Source organism: Scardinius erythrophthalmus (assembly GCF_964197995.2).
Source record: "Scardinius erythrophthalmus genome assembly, chromosome: 1".
NCBI lineage: Eukaryota > Metazoa > Chordata > Actinopteri > Cypriniformes > Leuciscidae > Scardinius > Scardinius erythrophthalmus.
The window spans coordinates 70,549,771-70,570,396 of record NC_138221.1 but is presented as its reverse complement, the minus strand read 5'-3'; the positions used below and the strand labels follow the sequence as shown (position 1 = coordinate 70,570,396).

The 20,626-nt window shown below is 38.9% G+C and overlaps 1 protein-coding gene across 3 annotated transcripts in view; it reads left to right on the top strand.

Annotated features, from left to right (window-relative positions):
- The window catches only part of prkcab (protein kinase C, alpha, b), a 197,520-nt gene that overhangs the window by 124,523 nt on the left and 52,371 nt on the right, over positions 1 to 20,626 (top strand). For all 3 annotated transcript variants that reach the window (XR_014030079.1, XM_081363977.1, XM_081363976.1), the window contains exons 4-8: positions 5,854 to 5,965; positions 8,934 to 9,062; positions 17,712 to 17,868; positions 18,062 to 18,196; positions 20,359 to 20,452. Coding sequence is in view for 2 of the 3 variants with exons in the window: in XM_081363977.1 (XP_081220103.1) it covers positions 5,854 to 5,965; positions 8,934 to 9,062; positions 17,712 to 17,868; positions 18,062 to 18,196; positions 20,359 to 20,452 (627 nt within the window). In the remaining variant the exon portion in view is untranslated. The remainder of the gene's footprint in view (positions 1 to 5,853; positions 5,966 to 8,933; positions 9,063 to 17,711; positions 17,869 to 18,061; positions 18,197 to 20,358; positions 20,453 to 20,626) is intronic.

Genomic DNA, 20,626 nt, shown 5'->3' with positions numbered 1-20,626 from the left:
GGTGTGCTTCTGATACTGCTTCACTTTATCATATAGAAATATAAGACAAACCTCACAGACGGACATTTTTGCCCCCATATCTTGAAATTTGGGGTCATTCTAACTGCAGTCTACTTCATGCAGTGAAGAGTTTGCAACTTTGAGGCGTGTTTTTGTTTGTTGCAAAATGAGTGACATACCCAATGATGTCAGCTTCCACGTCGTTAAAACCCAAATTATGAAAAAACCCACTTAATGTACACCGGAATCATAATCACATGTTCGCAGTATCACTAGTAATCAGACGCTAATAATGGGCCTCGGCTCATAAGGAAGCTTGAATATTCTCTGAAAAGTCTCCAGCTGGAGTTGCCGTTACAGCTTTGACTTTCCTCGTCTCTCAGGTCATGTTTCAGAGGTGTTTGATGAGGTAGTCGAGTGTCATGTCCCGTGTCTTTGGCTCTCCGACTGAGCTATGGACACCAGCCATGGAAAAGATGGCTAAGCGTGGAAGTGTATAGCAGCGCAGACCAGGAATAAAAGGTCATAAGCACTGTTGGCTACGTGCACACACACATACACACACACAGAGGCACCTGCAGCGAGAACACACACACACACACACACACACACTCACTGACCCGTCCTTCAATCCTCGGTTCATCCCAGGAGGAAAAAGACAGAGGCAGAAGATGAGCTTTTATTTTCACCCGTGACTGATTCACTCGACAGCGGTAAAGCTGATTATATCACACATGGCATGAACAGAGACAGAACACACAGGCTGAGTGAATGATGGGGAAACGAGGATAAACATGAGAGGAACAGAACGTGGAGATGAAAGTGAGGTGATGCAGGCCAAAGATACAGAGTTCAGAAGTGCACGTGTTGATGGACTGTCCAATGACATTTTTAACTCCATTGGCTTGGATGCATTAAGACAAGCGATTGGCAACTGCTTTATTTTGAATGCTGTTTAAAGGCTCCTTTTAAAAAAGATTTATTCATTTCTTATTTCACTTCCTGTGAAGTCAATTGAAGAGTGCCGTTTTACTTAATGTGTTGACGTATTTCAGAGTGACCTGAAGTTGAGGAAGGACATTTTAAAGACCTTGTCCCCTTTTAAGAAAAATAGCAAATGGTGATTAGTTTTACCATAGCTATGCTGCCTCTAAGATGCTTTGTTAACTGTTCCCAGTGTAAATTCATGGATGCTATGTGGGCTAATATAACCAACAACCCATTGCGCGACAGCTTTGGCAGCTCTTTTTCAACACTTTCATTTATTTACACAAAGATGGAAAGAATGTGAGGCCGAAGCTGCCGCAGCAATTGTTTTTAAGTCAACTTCCAAACAATAATACACATTCCTGTTCTTATTTTGAATGATTAATGCATTTTATTTAAAAAAACACATTTTTTTTTACATTTAATTCAAATAAAGTGAATTGCCTCTTAAACAACTTTCCGTTTAAAAGGGGTCCTATAATGCCCTTTTCACAAATGTAAAATAAGTCTCTGATGTCCCCAGAGTGTGTGTGTGAAGTTTTAGCTCAAAATACGCCACAGATATTTTTATATAGCATGTTAAAGTTGTCAATTTTAGCAAAACGCGCCGTTTCTGTGTGTGTCCCTTTAAATGCAAATAATCTGTCCAGGGGGCGGAGCTTCAAGAGCTTGTGTGTGTGTGTGTGTGTATGAGTGTGTTAGCAGCTCCAAATACCTCACACATTCATGCACTGAAAATTTCTAAAACGTTTAGCTTTTTATGTTCAAACCGGAATCGGACAAAGATGGAGAGACTCAAGAAGAAGTGACAACATTTAGACAACAGGGCATTTCTGAATGGTTAGTTGATGAATTTATGAAGCTTATGTGTAGTTATCTTCAAGTCATTGATTAGCATATTCTGTCTTGATAATCTATAAAAGGTGTTCCGGGGGCGGGGTTTATGTAAATTTTAGGGTTAGTGATGTAACTAACCAATGAAGAAGCTCATTGTAGTCCCTACCAGCCGTTTGTAGTAGTCCTTAAAAAGAGATTTCTGTAAAAGAAAATATCTCCCTTTGCTTTGAACTTTGAACGTTAAAGTTCTAAAGTTAGAAAAGTGAAATCATATTCTACCAGCCCTTTAACTGACAATCCGAATGCTGTTTTTTTGAAATGTTTGAGCCCAAAAATGAAATAATAATGACTTTTAAAGTAATGCAATTGCTAGATGCTAACACCGGCGAAGACGAACTTAACAAAGTAGTGTCCCAACACCAGTGTACTGATTTACCATCTGCTCAAATGTCCTTTCCCTTTACCAGCAAAGTGAATATGTTTAGTGCATTCAAGAAGAATGGAAATTGGGATGCAGCCATCGAGAGTTAATACTGTGCCATAATTCTGTCGCAGCAGCTTGAGACAAGCCAGAAACAGAGAATAAAATAGCCAAATTGCTATTTAAGATGCCAAGGTAGTAATTAGCGAGCTTCAGTGACTCATTCTGTGCCAATCACGGGGTTCTCGGGGTCCGTCCACTGTTTGTTTTCATCACACACTCCTCCATTGGCCAGGAGGCCGACACACAGACTGCATCTGCTTTGCTTTGCTTGCTCTCTGGCCTTTTCAATTAGTACTTAGACGGGTTGGAGGAAATAACACACTACACGAGGTGGATCTGAACAGAGAAACTCAATTCCTGCTCTTCAGAAACAGCAATACCTGCACTGTTAATTACCACACACAGCATTAATTCTAGCGTGTTTGACATAGCGTGTACACTTTAAATGTGCAAGCCAATTTGCATTGCAAGTGGACTTAAAATGGGAATGGGAACCACAAAAGGACCCAAAAGGAACCATGCTTAGACCACCTCCTGAGGGTCATTTGTTGGTCCTTTTAGGCAGTTCTGTGAGATAATTTGAGGTGTATGGTATTAATGTAAGGTATGCAAGATCGAAATTGAATACCCCTAGTTGTAAATGTTTACTACAGTGTACCTTAAAGGATTAGTTCACTTCAGAATTAAAATTTCCTTTATATTAAGGTGGCATTGTAATTACACAAATAAGTACTGAGTAATATTAATTAATAGCATTAACATATATAGTTGGGGTTAGGGTTTCGTTTAGAGTCAGTTGCAAAAATTATGCATAATTGCAAGCATGGTAAATCCTGAAATCATAATAGTGCAGCAGTCTGTACAATAATTTGTGCACATGTCTGTTTATGTCTGTTCACGGGTAATAATTCTTGAACTCTGAAAACAAAGCAGAATACTGTTGGACTATATCCCGTTTATCCCAAGGTAAATGAATACCTCAAAGTAAACTGTGAAATATATTTCAGATATTCAATGCCTTTGAACATGAATGACAGGAACTTCTCCTCAGAAATGCTCATTAGCAACATGGGAACTTGTGAACATGACATTGTTTCCCAATAGACTGATATAAACCTCAGTCAATCAGACTGGAGTCTTCGTTTAAAAAAAGAAAGAAAAAGCTTTTTTCAATTTGTTTGTGGGCAACAAACATCAATCTGTCTGTTTTTTTATCATGGCTGATTTGTGGAAGCATGAGCTTTCAAGAGTCAAAGGAAAGCCTGAACCACAGCGTTTTTCGTTTTTACATTTATTTGCCACTAGTTTTTACACTAACTAGTGGAATGATCTAGTTATATAGATATAGAAACTCTTCCTTACAGTCATATTTGACTCAGAGTTTCCAAGCAGTTAAACCAGAGGCTGACAGCTCTTTATTAATGTCAGATTAATGGTTCAGTTATGGGAAAAGTCGAGGCCCCTCAACTTCAGTCAAATTCTCATTAATTTCAGACCACTCAGAGACAAATTAATTGGTTGCCCTATTTTGCATGGCCCAGTGAAATAACCCCGCAGACTTATGATTAACTTTCTGCTTCTGGACAGAAACCGCAGCAAAGCATTTGACCTGCTGTTGCGGTCAGCATCTGTTAGGTAACTGTTTTCACCTTTTTGGTTACCAGTTGACGGTCACCTTGGGATTCTTCTCTCAATTTCAATGATACATGTGGAAAATTTGGATTATTAGTCAAGCATCACTATTACTATTTATCATACTAATGATTTTAACCTAGCAGGTGATACAATTAGTGAAAAAAGCAACTGCCTACCACCGGGTTCACCATCATGTTCTAGTGCGAACATACAATACATCGGTGGTCTCATATAAAAATCGACAGGGGGGGTTTGAGATCGTGCCCTCTATGCAAACCGGCGCATCAGGTTCTTCTGTGGTCCCAGGGCAAACTACTCTCAATTAGAGCAATGTTTATTCCTGGGGACAAAAATGTGGGGGCAGACATCGTGTTGCAGCAGGGGCTGAGGCCCGGGGAATGGAGACTCCACCCCGAGAGGGTTGAGTTGATGTGGAGGAAGTTGGATCTGTTCGCCTCTCACGAGGACACACACTGTCCGCTCTGGTTTTCCCTCAAGCATCCAGCTACCCTGGGACTGTACGCATTTCCCCCAATCGCTCTGCTTCCAGGGGTTCTAGAGAGGGTCCGGCGGCACGGGATCAGTTTGCTCTTAGTAGCCCCGTACTGGCCGGCCCGAGTATGGTTTTCAGACATCATATCTCTCCTAGCAGGCCCTCTGTTGCAAATCCCGATCAGGAAGGACCTTCTTTCTCAGGCCTGGGGCACAATATATCACCCCCGGCCGGAGCTGTGGAAGCTGTGGGTCTGGACCCTGAGGGGGATCAACTCATGAATGCTGGTCTCTCAACCGAGGTTGTTGAGACCATCCTAAACTCTAGAGCCCCATCCATGAGGAAACTGTATGCATTAAAATGGAATGTGTTTCAATGGACCCAGTTAACTGCCCAGTGGCTTCAGTGCTGGAGTTCCTCCAGAATTGCTTCTCTGACGGGCTCTCCCTGTCCACGCTTAAGCTGCCATAGCTGCCTTCCACATGCCTCTAGGGGTGGGCAATTTGGGGAGACACCCACTTATAGTACGTTTCCTTCGTGGAGCTAGGAGGATGAGGCCTGTCGTCCAGACTAGGGTCCCCACGTGGGACCTGGCAGTGGTTCTTGAAGGGTTATCCCTGGAACACTTTGAACCTTTGGACGAGGTGTCCAAAGAAATATGTAACCCTGAAGGTAGCCTTCCTGCTAGTTATTACGCCCCTCAAGAAAGTGGGGGACCTGTAGGCGCTTTCTGTTGCTCCCTCTTGCCTCGAGTTCGCTCCTGGCAGAGTGAGAGCCATTCTCCACCCAGCCATTCCCTGAGGGTTACAGTCGTATCCCGAGACGTTTTGTAGAAGCATGAAAACTTGTCCACACAACTTTGCTTCTTGGTGGAATGATAAGCCACCTTGACTCCAAGAAGTTGTGTAAAGTCAGTCAGTCAGATTGGATTTGGCAGTGTCACTGTGCTGCAGTGATGACATATATGTGTAGGCTATAAACAAACTACATACGGTCGCATGACTTCAACGTCAGGCTGCATCATTAAGCTTCCGACAACTCTCTCAGTCTTTATTTAAAAACCTTTTCCCTGAATGTTTGAGGTAGAATAGTTTGCAAGAGCTCGATTATAAACACAATCAGGCTTTAAAAGTCGACTATTGAGTCGACTGGTTTACTTGTTTGCTGGGATGAAGTTTAATGTCCCCTTAAGCCTCTTATAAGTGACAACCTTTTTCAAGACAAGCTTTAAAAAAGACGCAAGGTGATATTATTGTTGTCATAGAATAAAATGCTTTTGCTCACTACAGACAAAACAAAATAAAAGCATGTCATCCCTGCAGCACACTATAGTAGCGCACAGTTTGCATCAGACGCTTTATGAACCATTTTGTTAGTCCAGTTGTAAACGATTCTTCTCTTTTCCATTTTTCCGCAGGATCCCAGAAGCAAGCACAAGTTTAAGATCCACACCTACGGCAGTCCCACGTTCTGTGACCACTGCGGATCGCTGCTGTACGGCCTCCTCCACCAGGGCATGAAATGCGACAGTGAGTATCGACCTCCCATCATGCCCTCACGCAAGACCATCTTCTCTTAACCAAATCTAGATGAAGCCTGTAAGGAAATAAAGGAAGAAGTGGCCTCAGATCCGTGTGAAAGGGTAGCTCCTGCCCCAGGCCTACAAAATTCATCTATTTCTGCTGTTCTTGTCCATAATGAGGTCAAATGTGGTTAGATCTATAGATCTAGAGACACCTCCTTCATTTCAACCTGTTCCTCTCAAGCGGACTGGCTTTAATTGTCACAGATTTCAATAAGGACATATTTAAGGGAGATTAATGTGGGAATAGCAGCATATATGGGATGTGCTCATCCACACCTCTCTGAGTCGACACACCACAGCGAATTTCTGTTTCCACATATCAACAACAGCCTCAGCATGGTCACACACACTTTCTCTGCCAAAACACTCCAACAAAACAAGGTTTGCTGTCTGTGCTCATGAACTTGACAGGGTCATCTTCAAAATACACATTTCATGTCTTATGTTAGTGTTTCAGCAGTTGATATTATTAAAAAGGGGGAAAAAGTTAATAACAACATGACAGTAAAGGCTAATTCCCACTGCACGGACAAACGCCTACAAACACGTCTGACCATGTTATATCAGCATTTGTCAGTGTCTGTTGACTTATTTTTCATAAAATTCTAAATCCAACGGCCAGCTTGTTTGTTGATAGGGTTGGGTATCATTTGAATTTTAACAATTCCGATTCCAATTCCGATTCTGCTTATCGATTCCGATTCTTATTGATTCCTAATTTCGATTCCATTAAGTAAAAAAAAAAAAAAGATATCATTCACATTTAGGGCCCTATCTTGCACCCAGCGCAATTGACTTTGTACACCGACGCATGTATCATTACTATTTTGTACCCGTGCAAAGCGGACTTTTCCCTCCAGAGACGCTGGCAAATCCGCCGTTACAATAGCAATCCGCTATGGAAAAAGTGCGTCTGCTCTTAAAGGGAATGTGAGATGTCGCTCTGATTGGTTTATTTCACGTTACGCCCAAACCACACCTATGAATAATGAAGCTACTTTAGACCAACCCATTTTAGATTTGCGCCTGGCGCAAGAGTCATTTATCCCACCGGGAAAATAGCAACAGCGCCCAAGACCCGCCCACAAAGTTACTTGCGCTTTGCGCTTGATACTTGCGTTTCAGATCGTTAAAATAGGGCCCTTAGTCTTATTTTAAAACATTTAATTGTAGCTGAATATCATAAACAAAAAGGCTAAAGAACTCTTACACAAGGAACATTTGCCTTTGGCAAACAGCAAAATAGCATAGAAAAACAACTAGCCTAACTAATATACATTTCAAGCATTATTAAAGACAAGTAAACACTCAGTAATTAAAAAAGAACAAATAAAAAATTAGCAATCGCAAAAAAAGATTAAATTGAACAAAGATATTTTCAGGTATTCAGGTACAGAAACTGTAATCAAATGTAAAATAACACTGCACTTTATAAATAAATTATACATGACAAATATAGTTACAAAAGTTATTCAGTCAAGAACGAGTGACTTTTATCTCTGTGTTTTGTTGTTTGATTAGTGTTATTCTAGAGATGGCAGCAGGAATATTAGGCTACTGTCACTTTAAGAGCTGCACGGCTCCAATATACTGATACACGTCGAATATACTGATACACGTGTCCAATATACTGATACACGTCCAATATACTGATACACGGCTCCAATATACTGATACACATCCAATATACTGATACACGTGTCCAATATACTGATACACGTCCAATATACTGATACACGGCTCCAATATACTGATACACGGGTCCAATATACTGATACACGTCGAATATACTGATACACGTCCAATATACTGATACACGGCTCCAATATACTGATACACGGGTCCAATATACTGATACACGTCCAATATACTGATACACGTGTCCAATATACTGATACACGTCCAATATACTGATACACGGGTCCAATATACTGATACACGTGTCCAATATACTGATACACGTCCAATATACTGATACACGTCCAATATACTGATACACGTCCAATATACTGATACACGTGTCCAATATACTGATACACGTGTCCAATATACTGATACACGGGTCCAATATACTGATACACGGGTCCAATATACTGATACACACGCATGCAGTCGTCTCGCACTTGAATGGTTTAATTGATTTAATTTAAAACACAAAGGAATCGATAAGAGGAATGGAATTTTTTCTTTTATAACAAGTATCCGATTCCAGACCTGATTTTTGATTCCCACCCAACCCTATTTGCTGGTATCTGTTGGCGTTTGTCTGTGTGGTGTGAATTGGCCTTAACAGCTCTGAATCAGGTTGGAGTTCTAGAGCTTTTATGCTACAAATGGAAAGTGGCTGTGAATCATGCAAGGATGCTAGGAATGCTCATATGCCCACGTTCATACAAATATTTCCTTGAAAAAGCTTTTTTTGTGTGTGTGGCAGCCAATCTTCAATGGCTCTGGTTTGTGGTCCATGTACAGCAGTCTTGCCAAGTCTGTGGTTTTACTGCAGAATTGGGCAACTTTTAACTCTGTTGCCACGGGTTGTTTTTTGGTCCATGGGTTGAAGCAATCACCCCCCCCCCCTTTTTTTTTTGTTTTGTTTTTTTGTTTTGTTTTGTTTTTATGTGGTTTTTGAATAGCAACTGGGCTGTTTTTTTAGGCAACCCTGGCAACCCTGATGTACAGCTTCTTCAGTAGTTTTTATTAAGACCACAGAGGGAAAAGCAGCAAACAGAAGTAGAGAGCCATCATATCACACATTGGCTACTGTGGATATAGACACATTTTCACAATTAATTCAATTCTCAATAGATAAAATCAAGCCCTGCATACATGACTGTCCTGTGCCGTTGGGGTTTTGAACGTTATTCATGTTTAATCCTGAAGCGTTTACCGATGTTTCTCTCTCTTGTTCTCAGCCTGTGACATGAACGTTCACAAGCAGTGTGTGATGAACGTGCCAAGTCTGTGCGGGACCGACCACACCGAGCGCAGAGGACGAATCTTCCTCAAGATCGAGGTCAGCGGAGACAGACTCCACGTCACAGGTCAGCACCCCCCCCCCCCACACAGACACACTCGCACTGGGAATATCCCAGAATAGCGATCATTATTGGGGATTGAAAACATAACAAATGTCATAACTTGACGCCGGCGAAATTGACTTGGTCTGATATTATGTGGCCAAAAAGTAAGATGAAATCCTGATGCTTGTAATGGGCAATGATTAATCGCAATTATATATTTAAGAAAAATGTGTTATTATTTTATTATATACAATATAAATTATATATAAATATATATACAGTGAATACATGCAAATATTTCTTAAATATATACATGCATGTATATGTATTTATATATATATATATATGTATAGAAAATAATTATACAAGTACACAGTTCACATATATTATGAAAACACAAACCTTTATTTTGGATGTGATTAATCGCAATTAATCATTGCCCAGCACTTATAATATAATATAATATAATATAATATAATATAATATAATATAATATAATATAATATAATATAATATAATATAATTTAATATAATATAATATAATATAACAACGTTTAAATGCTTCGTTTTATGATCAAAGCTCTGTAGTTTTTATTGTGGTGATCAAAACATTGAGAGAAAACGTACAAATAAACATTTCCAGTCCGAATCTGGAAGTAGTATTAACAATATAAAATATGTTTATGTACATATACTTATGCATACTTGTTCAAAAATCTGTTTAGATTTCTCAGCAAAAACACACGTGAACTTAATATGGTGCTATTTTTATCCGTTTGCGTGATCCTTGCAAATTCACATTAGTCTTATTACTCAGATTTCATAATGCTTTGATGCTGTTTTTCCACAAAATGCCAGTTTGCATTAAGCTATCATGGCAGGTCATGTGTTGAGGGTTGAGTGAGTTTAGAGATTGAGTGTGTGTGTGTGTGTGTGTGTGTGTGTGTGTGTGTGTGTGTGTGTGTGTGTGTGTGTGTGTGTGGCAGCAGGTATGAGGGGGCTTTAGTGCCAGATGCCTGGCCCGATGCCCGGCTGTTGTGATGATGGGGCTTTATGTATGCCAGCCTGTGTCCGCTCAGAAACTCTTGCTCCAGTGAACACATTCCTGTGAGCTGGCACCTCTTCCCTGCTGTGTGAATATCATCTCTGCTTATCTCCGGCCTTACACACACACAGACATGCTACACACTGGTCTGCTGATTATTATGTGTGGAGAAGTCATCGTGATTCAGGAAATCCTACAGTTATCTAGAGAAGGGGCACTGTTGCATTTTATTTTCTCCCTGATGTTAGTCAGGGTTTCTTTCACCACAACAAGAAGTTTTTTTAATCCAGTCTGTCGCTTAAAAGGTTAGTTAAGCCCAAAATGAAAATTCTGTCATCTTTTACTCGCCTTAATGTTGTTCCAAACCCATAAAACTTTTGTTCATCTTCAGAACACAAATGGAGATGTTTTATCGAAACCATGATTTCTGTGAGATTTCTGTTTTCAACTAAAAACTTAAAAGTTTGTATGCGTTTTGGCCATTCGTTTACACAACAACGGCGTTTTGGGCGCCTGAAAACAACGTGTAAACAACAAAAACGTGAATATCTGAAGACGATGACGTCACACACATGCGTATTACGTGTTCAGTCATCTACTGGCCTGGCAGCAGAATACACCGTTTTTAGCCGTTTTCACGGATCATGTGAATGGGAATCGCTTTGACAATGGTGTCGTCTGTATCCGGAAATCTAAATGTAAAATCCGACTCATTTCCGAGAATCGGTTCTTTTGGACGGCTCGTTTCAATGAACTGGTGAAAAAAAATTATTCATCGGTTCCTTACCTCATCACGCAATGATGTCTCTATATGCATTTCTTTTCTAACAACTCAGTGTCGTGTTATATCAGGGAAACCTTCAAATAAAGTAATTTGTACCAATGCATATTCAAATAAAAATGTATTTGTGTGAACGCATATTGCTGATTATTGCTTTTCATTCACTTAAAGGGATAGTTCACCCAAAAATTAAATTTCAATCATTAATTACTCACCTCATGTCGTTCCAAACCCGTAAGTCCTTCGTTCATCTTCACAAATTAAGATATTTTTTATGAAATCCGAGAGGTTTCGGAGCCATAGGCCGCAACATCATTGCAACTTTCAAGACCCAGAAAGGTGCAGTAGTAAAGATGACTTTTGGTGAACTATCCCAATTATATAATGTAATTTATATGGTGCAATCCAAACACGAATGACTCAGGAATACAACTATCAATAGACTTTAATCCACAATTAGAAATGCACAGGAGAATACTAACAAACCATACTAACAACAACGATAACCCAGAGGATTGACCTGAACAGAGATGAACATGCTGGAATTTAACTTAATTTGCACATTGTTATTTAAATGTTTATTATCCATGAAAATGACTGTCCATTGATTGTTGTCCATTGGCCAGGAGTCCCAGCCATTACAATGTCTCATAGGTTTAATACAGTGTCTACATGGTACATCCAACTATTATTTCGAAAGTAAAAGGAAAAAATACTGTCATTTTAGCCTACAGATCCTCAAACTAATCATTAGTTGGATTCTAGGGAAGGATTATTGCATGTTTGTTGTGTCTGAGGAGGTCATCTGCCAGGAGCTGTGAGGACTGGGATCTTCATAGGGGTTGTGAGTTCACTGCGCTGATGTTAATTGATTAAATTTGGCCAGCGTCCATGTGCTCATGCACAGCACACAACAAATACACACAGAAAACAACAAACAAACAACCCTCTTTTGCTTCACATTCTAAGATGCCTTCATAGGATGCACTGGATTTCACAGTTCTGTCCACATGGTTGGTGGGAAAGTGGTTTTATGATCTCGGGTGTGATGAATCCATCATCTCTTTTTTACACGAGTCATTAAGACATTAGTCATCATCTTCTTAGTCGTGCTTTTCAGTGCTGGAAAATAGCCTGCTGGTTGAATGTTGATCATCATTTCAACAGGTTTTTGATAGTGATAGTATTAGTGAAGTTCCCAACGTAATTTTGGGAGGAGTGAACCCATCTAATCTTTCAATTAACAGCCGGAGCATATAAGGCACCGCTCACTGTTCTGGCGTCCCTCCACCTCCCCAGCTCCACCTGCATCATTTAGGCATCTCGCTACCATACTCCTCAAGCCAAATACCTTATTAGCTCAAAGATTATATGGACAAAGGAACCCGTGAATTAGATATTAAAGGATTAGTTCACTTCAGAATTCAAATTTCCTGATAATTTACTCTCTCCGACATCATCCAAGATGTTCATGTCTTTCTTTCTTCAGTCGAAAAGAAATTACGTTTTTGAGGAAAACATTCCAGGACGATCCCATCTGAGGTATAAGAGTCTTATCTAGACAAACCATTGGCCATTTTCTAAAACAAAACAAAAACATTTATATACTTTTTCACCACAAATGCTCGTCTTGCACTAGCTGTGATGCACCACGCATTACGTAATCACACTTAAGGCGGAAGTCAAATGTCATTTACAAAAAAAAAGTATAAATAAAAAGTAAAAATGTTTATTTTTGTTATAAAATGTCCGATGGTTTGTCTAGATGAGACTCTTATTCCTCGGCTGGATCGTGTCGAGACTTTAAAGCTGCACTGAAACTCACATTTGGACCTTCAACCCGTTGGACCCCATTGAAGTCACTATATGGAGAAAAATCCTGGAACGTTTTCCTCATAAACCTTAATTTCTGCTCGACTGAAGAAAAGTCTTGTTGATTTTGTCAGCGGGTTGTTCTGCTCTTGCTTGTGATGTGGAGCACCAGATCCCTGCTGTAAATCAGAGGTTTCAGGGTCCCAGGGCATCTGACACAGAGGGAATTTCCCATGGGAAATCATGATACAGCAGGACTGACACAAACTGTCATGTGGAGGTGTCTTACCAGTGTCATACTGGTGATCGCTTCGCTGCTCTTATAGACACTGGCACTGCAACTGGGGAAAGTCTTTTATTTTGTATTGTTTTTATTCTTCTGCCAACAAAAATGTATAATATTATATATGATCCGCTGCTCTTACACAAATACAAGGGAACTTTTAAGTTGTGTTTTCCAGACCTAGAATATATATTTAAAGTTTGGGGATTTTTTTTTATTAATAATTTCATTAAAATACTAATAAAATGTATTTAATGAATGCTTTTATTTGACAAGAAATATTTCACAAAAATATTAGGCAGCACAACTGTTTTCAACATTCAGCTTTGCCATCACAGGAATAAATTACATTTTAAAAATGAACTATAGTTCATTTATGTAAGTGAGGAGAGCAAAATTAAGTAAACTGTGACATATTATACCCAAAAACTCTTCATACAGTGACTACCAGTAACAATCGTACAAATTTGTGACCAAAAATGATTCAGACACTTTGACCTGATCATGTTTTGTTGAAGTGTTTTTCTTTAATTGCTAATGCGACCTTTTTACACCACAGACTGAACAAAATGAAGCATTGCTTCTAATTGTGTAGTTAAATTTAACAGCTGACAGATATTCAACATAATTCATTGTTTGAGCTCTAGTCATATTTTCTAAACTATAGTGAATAAACTGTGATTATATGAGAAATGTTGAAGGTGTCTGAATACATTTTGGTTTGACTGTAATTCGAAAGCATAATAAATGTTTTAAAAGGTTTCATTTCATAATTAACCTGTCCTAAGAATCTTTTCATCGTGTATTGAGTGTATTAATCATATTATATTTGCTTTTCTTCTAGTCTGGTCTATGTTTCAAAGTTGGCCGTTTGGATAAGAGACCTTGAGGCATTGGTTCTGAACGCTCTCTGTAGGCCTGAACTTCTGTTTGTCCTCTCCTAGGGTTTTATTATATAACCTCCCTGAGGCGATGGCTTCAGTTAAACGCGTTGGTGGTTCCTATCAGCATTTCCCTCGTGGATCCCATTTGTAACGGAGGGCTCAAGTGTCTCTCTGGATTCCCAAAACTGCTGAACGCTTAAGTCGTCACTGCCCAAAGATGTGCGTGTCAGTCCACAATGACTTTGTGATTATTTAAAGCGATGACTGTGGGTGATATTTGGCTGCCAGTTGGGATTCACTTCATACTTTTGTGTGGTTTTACCTGGGACTCATTTTATTCCAATGCCAGGCATTAGATCAAACTGGAGGATAAAGTAACTTTCGTTTCAGTGTTTCACGCTTTTTAGACATGCACACCATAACAAATAGACTTGTTTTTACAAAACTTTGCAAATTTTCTTTTAAATGTCTCATATATCACTGAAAATGGGAGAATATATCACTGAGAATGAGAGCTATAATGTGGTATATGGCACATAGTCACGATGATACTAGGGATGCACAGACATGAACATTTTGGCTGATACCGATAATTCTTTATCTTTGAAAGCCGATAACCAATATATTGGCCGTTAAATCTAAATTTATATGTATGTAATTTTTGAGAGCCTGATTACAAAAACAAAAGTCTCACCATTAAATCCATGTCCCAAACACACAATTAATGATGCTCTCATTATAACTTTATGTAGCCGATATGACAGACTGTTGCACTTTACTGTATTTTCCTGTTTTGAATTGATTTCAATCATATTTCAAGCAATTCAAAACCATCAAGTTGAACAGTGCGCATCTGAAGAGTCTCAGCTGAAGGAAATAAAACATTATTTATCGGCTTTAATATATCGGACAGATTTTCTTATTGTGCCGATAACGATAACATTAAAAATGAACATTGGTCGATACCGATATGGTGGCCGTTATATCGTGCATCCCTATTTTTAAGAACATTCTTTTCAGGAAATTAAAAGGTTTTTTTTTATAATTCTGCTTTAAATGTGTTGCAGTTTTAAAAATAATCATTTTTTTACGTTGGAATTTCTCAAAAAGATGATTTTCTGACCCCAAAATTCAGCAAAAGTTTTGACATGGTCTTACTCAATCAATATTAAAGATATCAAGGACTTATTTTAACAGAATGTTCTTTATGATTATTTTATGTAGAAAACAGTGAATCACACAAAATATGCTTTAGCTGGGTTTTCACAGTTACAGAAATGTTATATGTGTACCCATACTGAAGATTTCTGAGGAGCTTTCATCCATGTTAAGCATCCAGTACAGACTCCCAATGGACAGAGATAAATGTGGTTGAGTGTTTTGATTGAGATTTATTGTTGATATTGTATATGACTTTGTTTATTCTGGGTTGACATCAGATGGAGGAATCTTGGCTGACCCTTCGTGTGTTGTGAATAAACAATGGGAAGAAGCTCATTTTCAGATAACCCAGCATGCAGTGCACTGGACATTTGGCGGTTATGTAACAGCACATCTAAATTTCTCAGGCTATTTGTGCGATTTGAATGTCCATGGAAAACCACATGTAAAAATAGCCTTTGAAGATTACATCAGCTCATAATTCAAGCTGCCACCCATCGAGATCAGCAAGATATGATTTACTGAAGTTTAGGATGGCATAATGTGGACAACGTGGTAAAACACTGATAGTAATGTTCTTTGAACATAGTAATAGGAAATCTCTGCAAGTTTCCATCAAAACATTCTGATGCAAAATACCAATCATCAGACCTCAATAATACTCTCTAGATAAATAACAGTTAGAGGAATTATTTATGAAGCTGTAATTGATGGTTTCACTAGGTTTGTGCAAAATGTGCCACAGCAATGTAGGTGTTGTTGGTGGTTGATAGGGCTGGGTTGACATTAAATAGCCCTTTTCAAATATACCGGTAAATTACCGTAACAGATCATGTGTGAACAGGACCTTTTCAAATAAACCGCTAAATTACCGTAACAGATCATGTGTGAACAGGACCTTTTCAAATAAACCGCTAAATTACCGTAACAGATCACGTGTGAACAGGACCTTTTCAAATATACCGGTAAATTACCGTAACAGATCATGTGTGTACAGGACCTTTTCAAATAAACCGCTAAATTACCGTAACAGATCATGTATGAACGGGACCTTTTCAAATATACCGGTAAATTACCGTAACAGATCACGTGTGAGCAGGACCTTTTCAAATATACCGGTAAATTACCGTAACAGATCACGTGTGAGCAGGACCTTTTCAAATATACCGGTAAATTACCGTAACAGATCACGTGTAAACAGGGCCTTTTCAAATAAACCGCTAAATTACCGTAACAGATCATGTGTGAACAGGACTTTTCAAATATACCCGTAAATTACTGTAACAGATCATGTGTGAACAGGACTTTTCAAATATACCGGTAAATTACCGTAACAGATCATGTGTGAACAGGACTTTTCAAATATACCGGTAAATTACCGTAACAGATCATGTGTGAACAGGACCTTTTCAAATATACCGGTAAATCGGTTCCGGCAATTTACCAGTAACAGAAGTTGTAACATTACCAGTAAATCACCATTATTTGAAAGCGTAGTGAAGATTACTGGTGTTTTGCACGTACAAGGTCAGAACACGCTGACGTAAGAAGTGATTTGGGCCAATCAGAAGCTGTTAAAAGAGCAACAGCTCGGAGACATTCATGAAATGTGTAAACGAATGGCCAAAATGCATAAAAAGTTTTATGTTTTTGGTTGAAAACAGTATAAACCACGGTTTTATACATTGAATGCAGTTGTTTTGTATAGTTGATGAACTATACTGTCATTGCATGTACAGTACAACATGCTTTTTTTTCTGGATAACTTTTGGTTTAAATATAATTTCCAGAAGACAAGTCACAAGTTTTGTTTCAAGTCACAAGAACAGAGATTGAGCTGGAATCATAAGCAAAGGATGGTATTCCATCTAAAAACAACAACAACACACACACACACACACACACACACTCACTCACACAAAAAAAGCAAATGGATGAGCGTGGCGCGCTCCTCATGGATGTCGTATCTAAGCAACAGCCGCTGAAAAAGCCTTGATTCTTGTTGACGTCTCTTTGTCAGCAACCAAGTGTAGGCGATGTGAAGAGTCAAGATAATGGCCACTATCACTTTCACCGTCAGACCTGAGCTGTCAGTTTTCTTTGCTTTAGAGATTTGAACAATGGTTTGAACACACTCAGATATAGGGGGAAACTGTTGCCTGTGAGAGAGACTGAAAGAGACATGTCTCCCCCTTTTGGCTGATAATATCAGTGCAGTGTGTCCATTGATATATAGAGGTTTGTCATTTTTGTTTCATTTTTTTTTTACCATGTCAGTTGAAGCCAGTGAATCATTTAGCAGAAAACATACATTTTATTAATATAGATAAAAACTTGCTTGAAATATTCACATTTGTCCTAATTTGTAAAAATAGTTATTGATTTAGCTATTGTGTGTTTTAGCGTAAGTGTGTGTGTGTGTGTGTGTGTGTGTGTGTGTGTGTGTGTGTGTGTGTGTGTGTGTGTGTGTGTGTGTGTGTGTGTGTGTGATATTAAGCAGAAAATCTACTAATACTCTATTGCTATTTGTCATGTAGTTGCAAAGTTACTTATATTTAGTCGTGTGTCTTTTTTTAGATGATAGTAGTGCATAATTTCAATAATACTATAATTATATTTTTAACACTCCATGTCAACACATTGACTTCTTGAGCATTGAAAGAGACCTTCCAGTTCAATTTGTGATTTGTCTCTCATGAATCAGTGGGTGAGGCCAGAAACCTGATTCCCATGGACCCCAATGGGCTCTCAGACCCGTACGTGAAGCTCAAACTCATCCCAGATCCCAAGAATGAGACCAAACAGAAGACCAGGACCATCCGCTCCTCGCTCAACCCCACCTGGAACGAGTCCTTCATCTTGTGAGTCTGCCAGTAAACACACACACACACACACACACACACACACACACACACAGACACACACACACAGACACTGTAGATGTGTTTTCTCAGGTTAATGCGTGTGTGTGTGTGTGTGTGTGTGTGTGTGTGTGTGTGTGTGTGTGTGTGTGTGTGTGTGTGTGTGTGTGTGTGTGTGTGTGTGTGTGTGCAGTAAGCTGAAGGCGACGGATAAGGAGCGTCGTCTGTCAGTGGAAGTGTGGGATTGGGACAGAACCACTCGTAATGACTTCATGGGCTCCATGTCCTTCGGTGTGTCTGAGCTCATCAAAGCTCCTGTGAGCGGATGGTGAGTCAAACACACACAAACACAGACAAACACAGCCATGGACACACACACTCACTCGGTGTGTCTGAGCTCATCAAAGCTCCTGTGAGCGGATGGTGAGTCAAACACACACAAACACAGCAAACTTTCTCAAGATAAAGGTTTTCTCAAAGGTTTACTAAAAATTAAGAGAGTTTATGCAGAAAACATTTGTCAATGGTGCAAAAATAAGATAATCCATGTTCACAGAGGAAGAGTAACCATTAGCCACAATCTCTTCTCCACATCATTTCCTGTTTCCTGTGCCTCAATGTTACTATTATACTTCCATACGGTGTATTTATCTTTCCCCACTAGCAGATGTGTTTCTGCTTAGTTTATCATGACTTTTTTATTTTTTAGAAAACAAGACTTAATATCACACACACACACACACACACACACACACACACACACACACACACACACACACACACACACACACACACACACACACACACACACACACATATCAGATCCACTGCCTCAGCTGTATGATGTCATGTTTATGTCAACAAGAAGTTGTGTGTGTGTGTGTTAGTAAAGCCAGAACACACAGATGTCAGAGTGTGTAAGTGATCGAGTCCTTCATTCATGAGCTGCAGTCGAGCGGTGTAATGCGTATCGCTTCAGAGTGTGTTCATCAGCCATGCTCTAAATAAACGCGTAGATCTGCCTTACACTTCTCGATTGCTAACACACTATCACCGACTCACTGAGCTCAAGTTACCAAACCTTTCACGAATCTCTTTACTATTCTCAGAACTATAAACACATTTTTTCTATAAACTGTAAACTGTTTTCACACACGTTCCAATTTTCTCAATGTATTATGCAAACCTCTACACAAAAATGTCCTAATTTTGCACAGGTTTGACCATGTTTTTTGTTTTTGTAGGTTTTGTGTCATATGAGGCCAAAGTTTGATTCTGACAAAAAGAGGATGTGTTTTTAACAAAAAATTATTGAATTTGAAGTGGAAGTTTGAGGTTTTTACAAACTGACCCAAGCAACACATTTGAGTCCAACTTAAATTTGTCTCATATTTGATGAAGTTTGCATCATTGATTCTGTTATTTTCCTGGTTATCACCGTAAAGCTGCTTTGAAACAATCAGTATTGTATAAAGAAGAGCTATATAAAATCACTTTACCATATCACTGTACCATACTTTTTTTTTTTTTTACTGTACCATGGTATTTATGAATGCACCAATATGAAAATTTTGGCCGATACCGATAACCGATAATTCTTTATATTTGAAAGCCGATAACCGATATATTGGCCGATAAATCTAAATTCACATTTTTATATAATTTTTGAGAGTCTGATTACAAAAACAAAAGTCTCACCATTAAAATCCATGTCCCAAACACACAATTATATTGTTATCGTTATCGGCCCGAATCCAATAAGAAAATCTGTCCGATATATTAAAGCCGATAAATAATGTATTATTTCCTTCAGCTGAGACACTTCAGATGCGCACTGTTCAACATGATGGATTTGAATTGCTTGAAATATGATTGGAATCACTTCGAAAAAGGAAAATACAGTAAAGTGCAACAGTCTGTCATATCGGCTACACAAAATTATCATGAGAACATTATTATAATTGTGTGTTTGGGACATGGACACCGATAACCGATAATTTGAAATTTGAAAGCCGATAACCGATATATTGGCCAATAAATCTAAATCCACATTTTTATATCATTTTTGAGAGACTTATTACAAAAAATAAAGTCTGACCATTAGAATCCATATCCCAAACACACTTATATTAATAATAATTTTATGTAGCTGATATGACAGACTGAACTGAACCGTATTTTCCTTTTTTGAAGTGATTTCAATCATATTTCAAGCAATTCAAATCCATCATGTTGAACAGTGCACATCTGAAGAGTCTCAAAATTTTCTTATCAAGGGCCGATAACGATAACAACATAATTGTGTGTTTGGGGTATGGATTTTAATGGTGAGACTTTTGATTTTGTAATCAGACTCTCAAAAATTATCAGCCAATATATCGGTTATCGGCTTTCAAATATGAAGAATTATCGGTATCGGCCTAAATCTGCTTATCCCTATAGATTCTCTGCTGTTTTCAGCTGTGTGTGCCGTTCTCTGGTGTGTGACAGGTATAAGATGTTGAACCAGGAGGAGGGTGAGTACTACAACGTGCCCATCCCAGAGGAGAGCGACATCAACCTGGAGCTGCGGCACAAGTTTGAGGTGAGAGTGTGTGTTTCTCTACGCATCTCTTCACACACTCACTCACTCACTCACTCACTGACTCCTGCAAGGCCATTAATTTTCACCTCAAGTGGTGACTGTTAAAGCCAAATAACACGAATTTGCAATTTTATTTTGCAATTTAGACTAAAATGTGACTCTCAAAGACCAAAT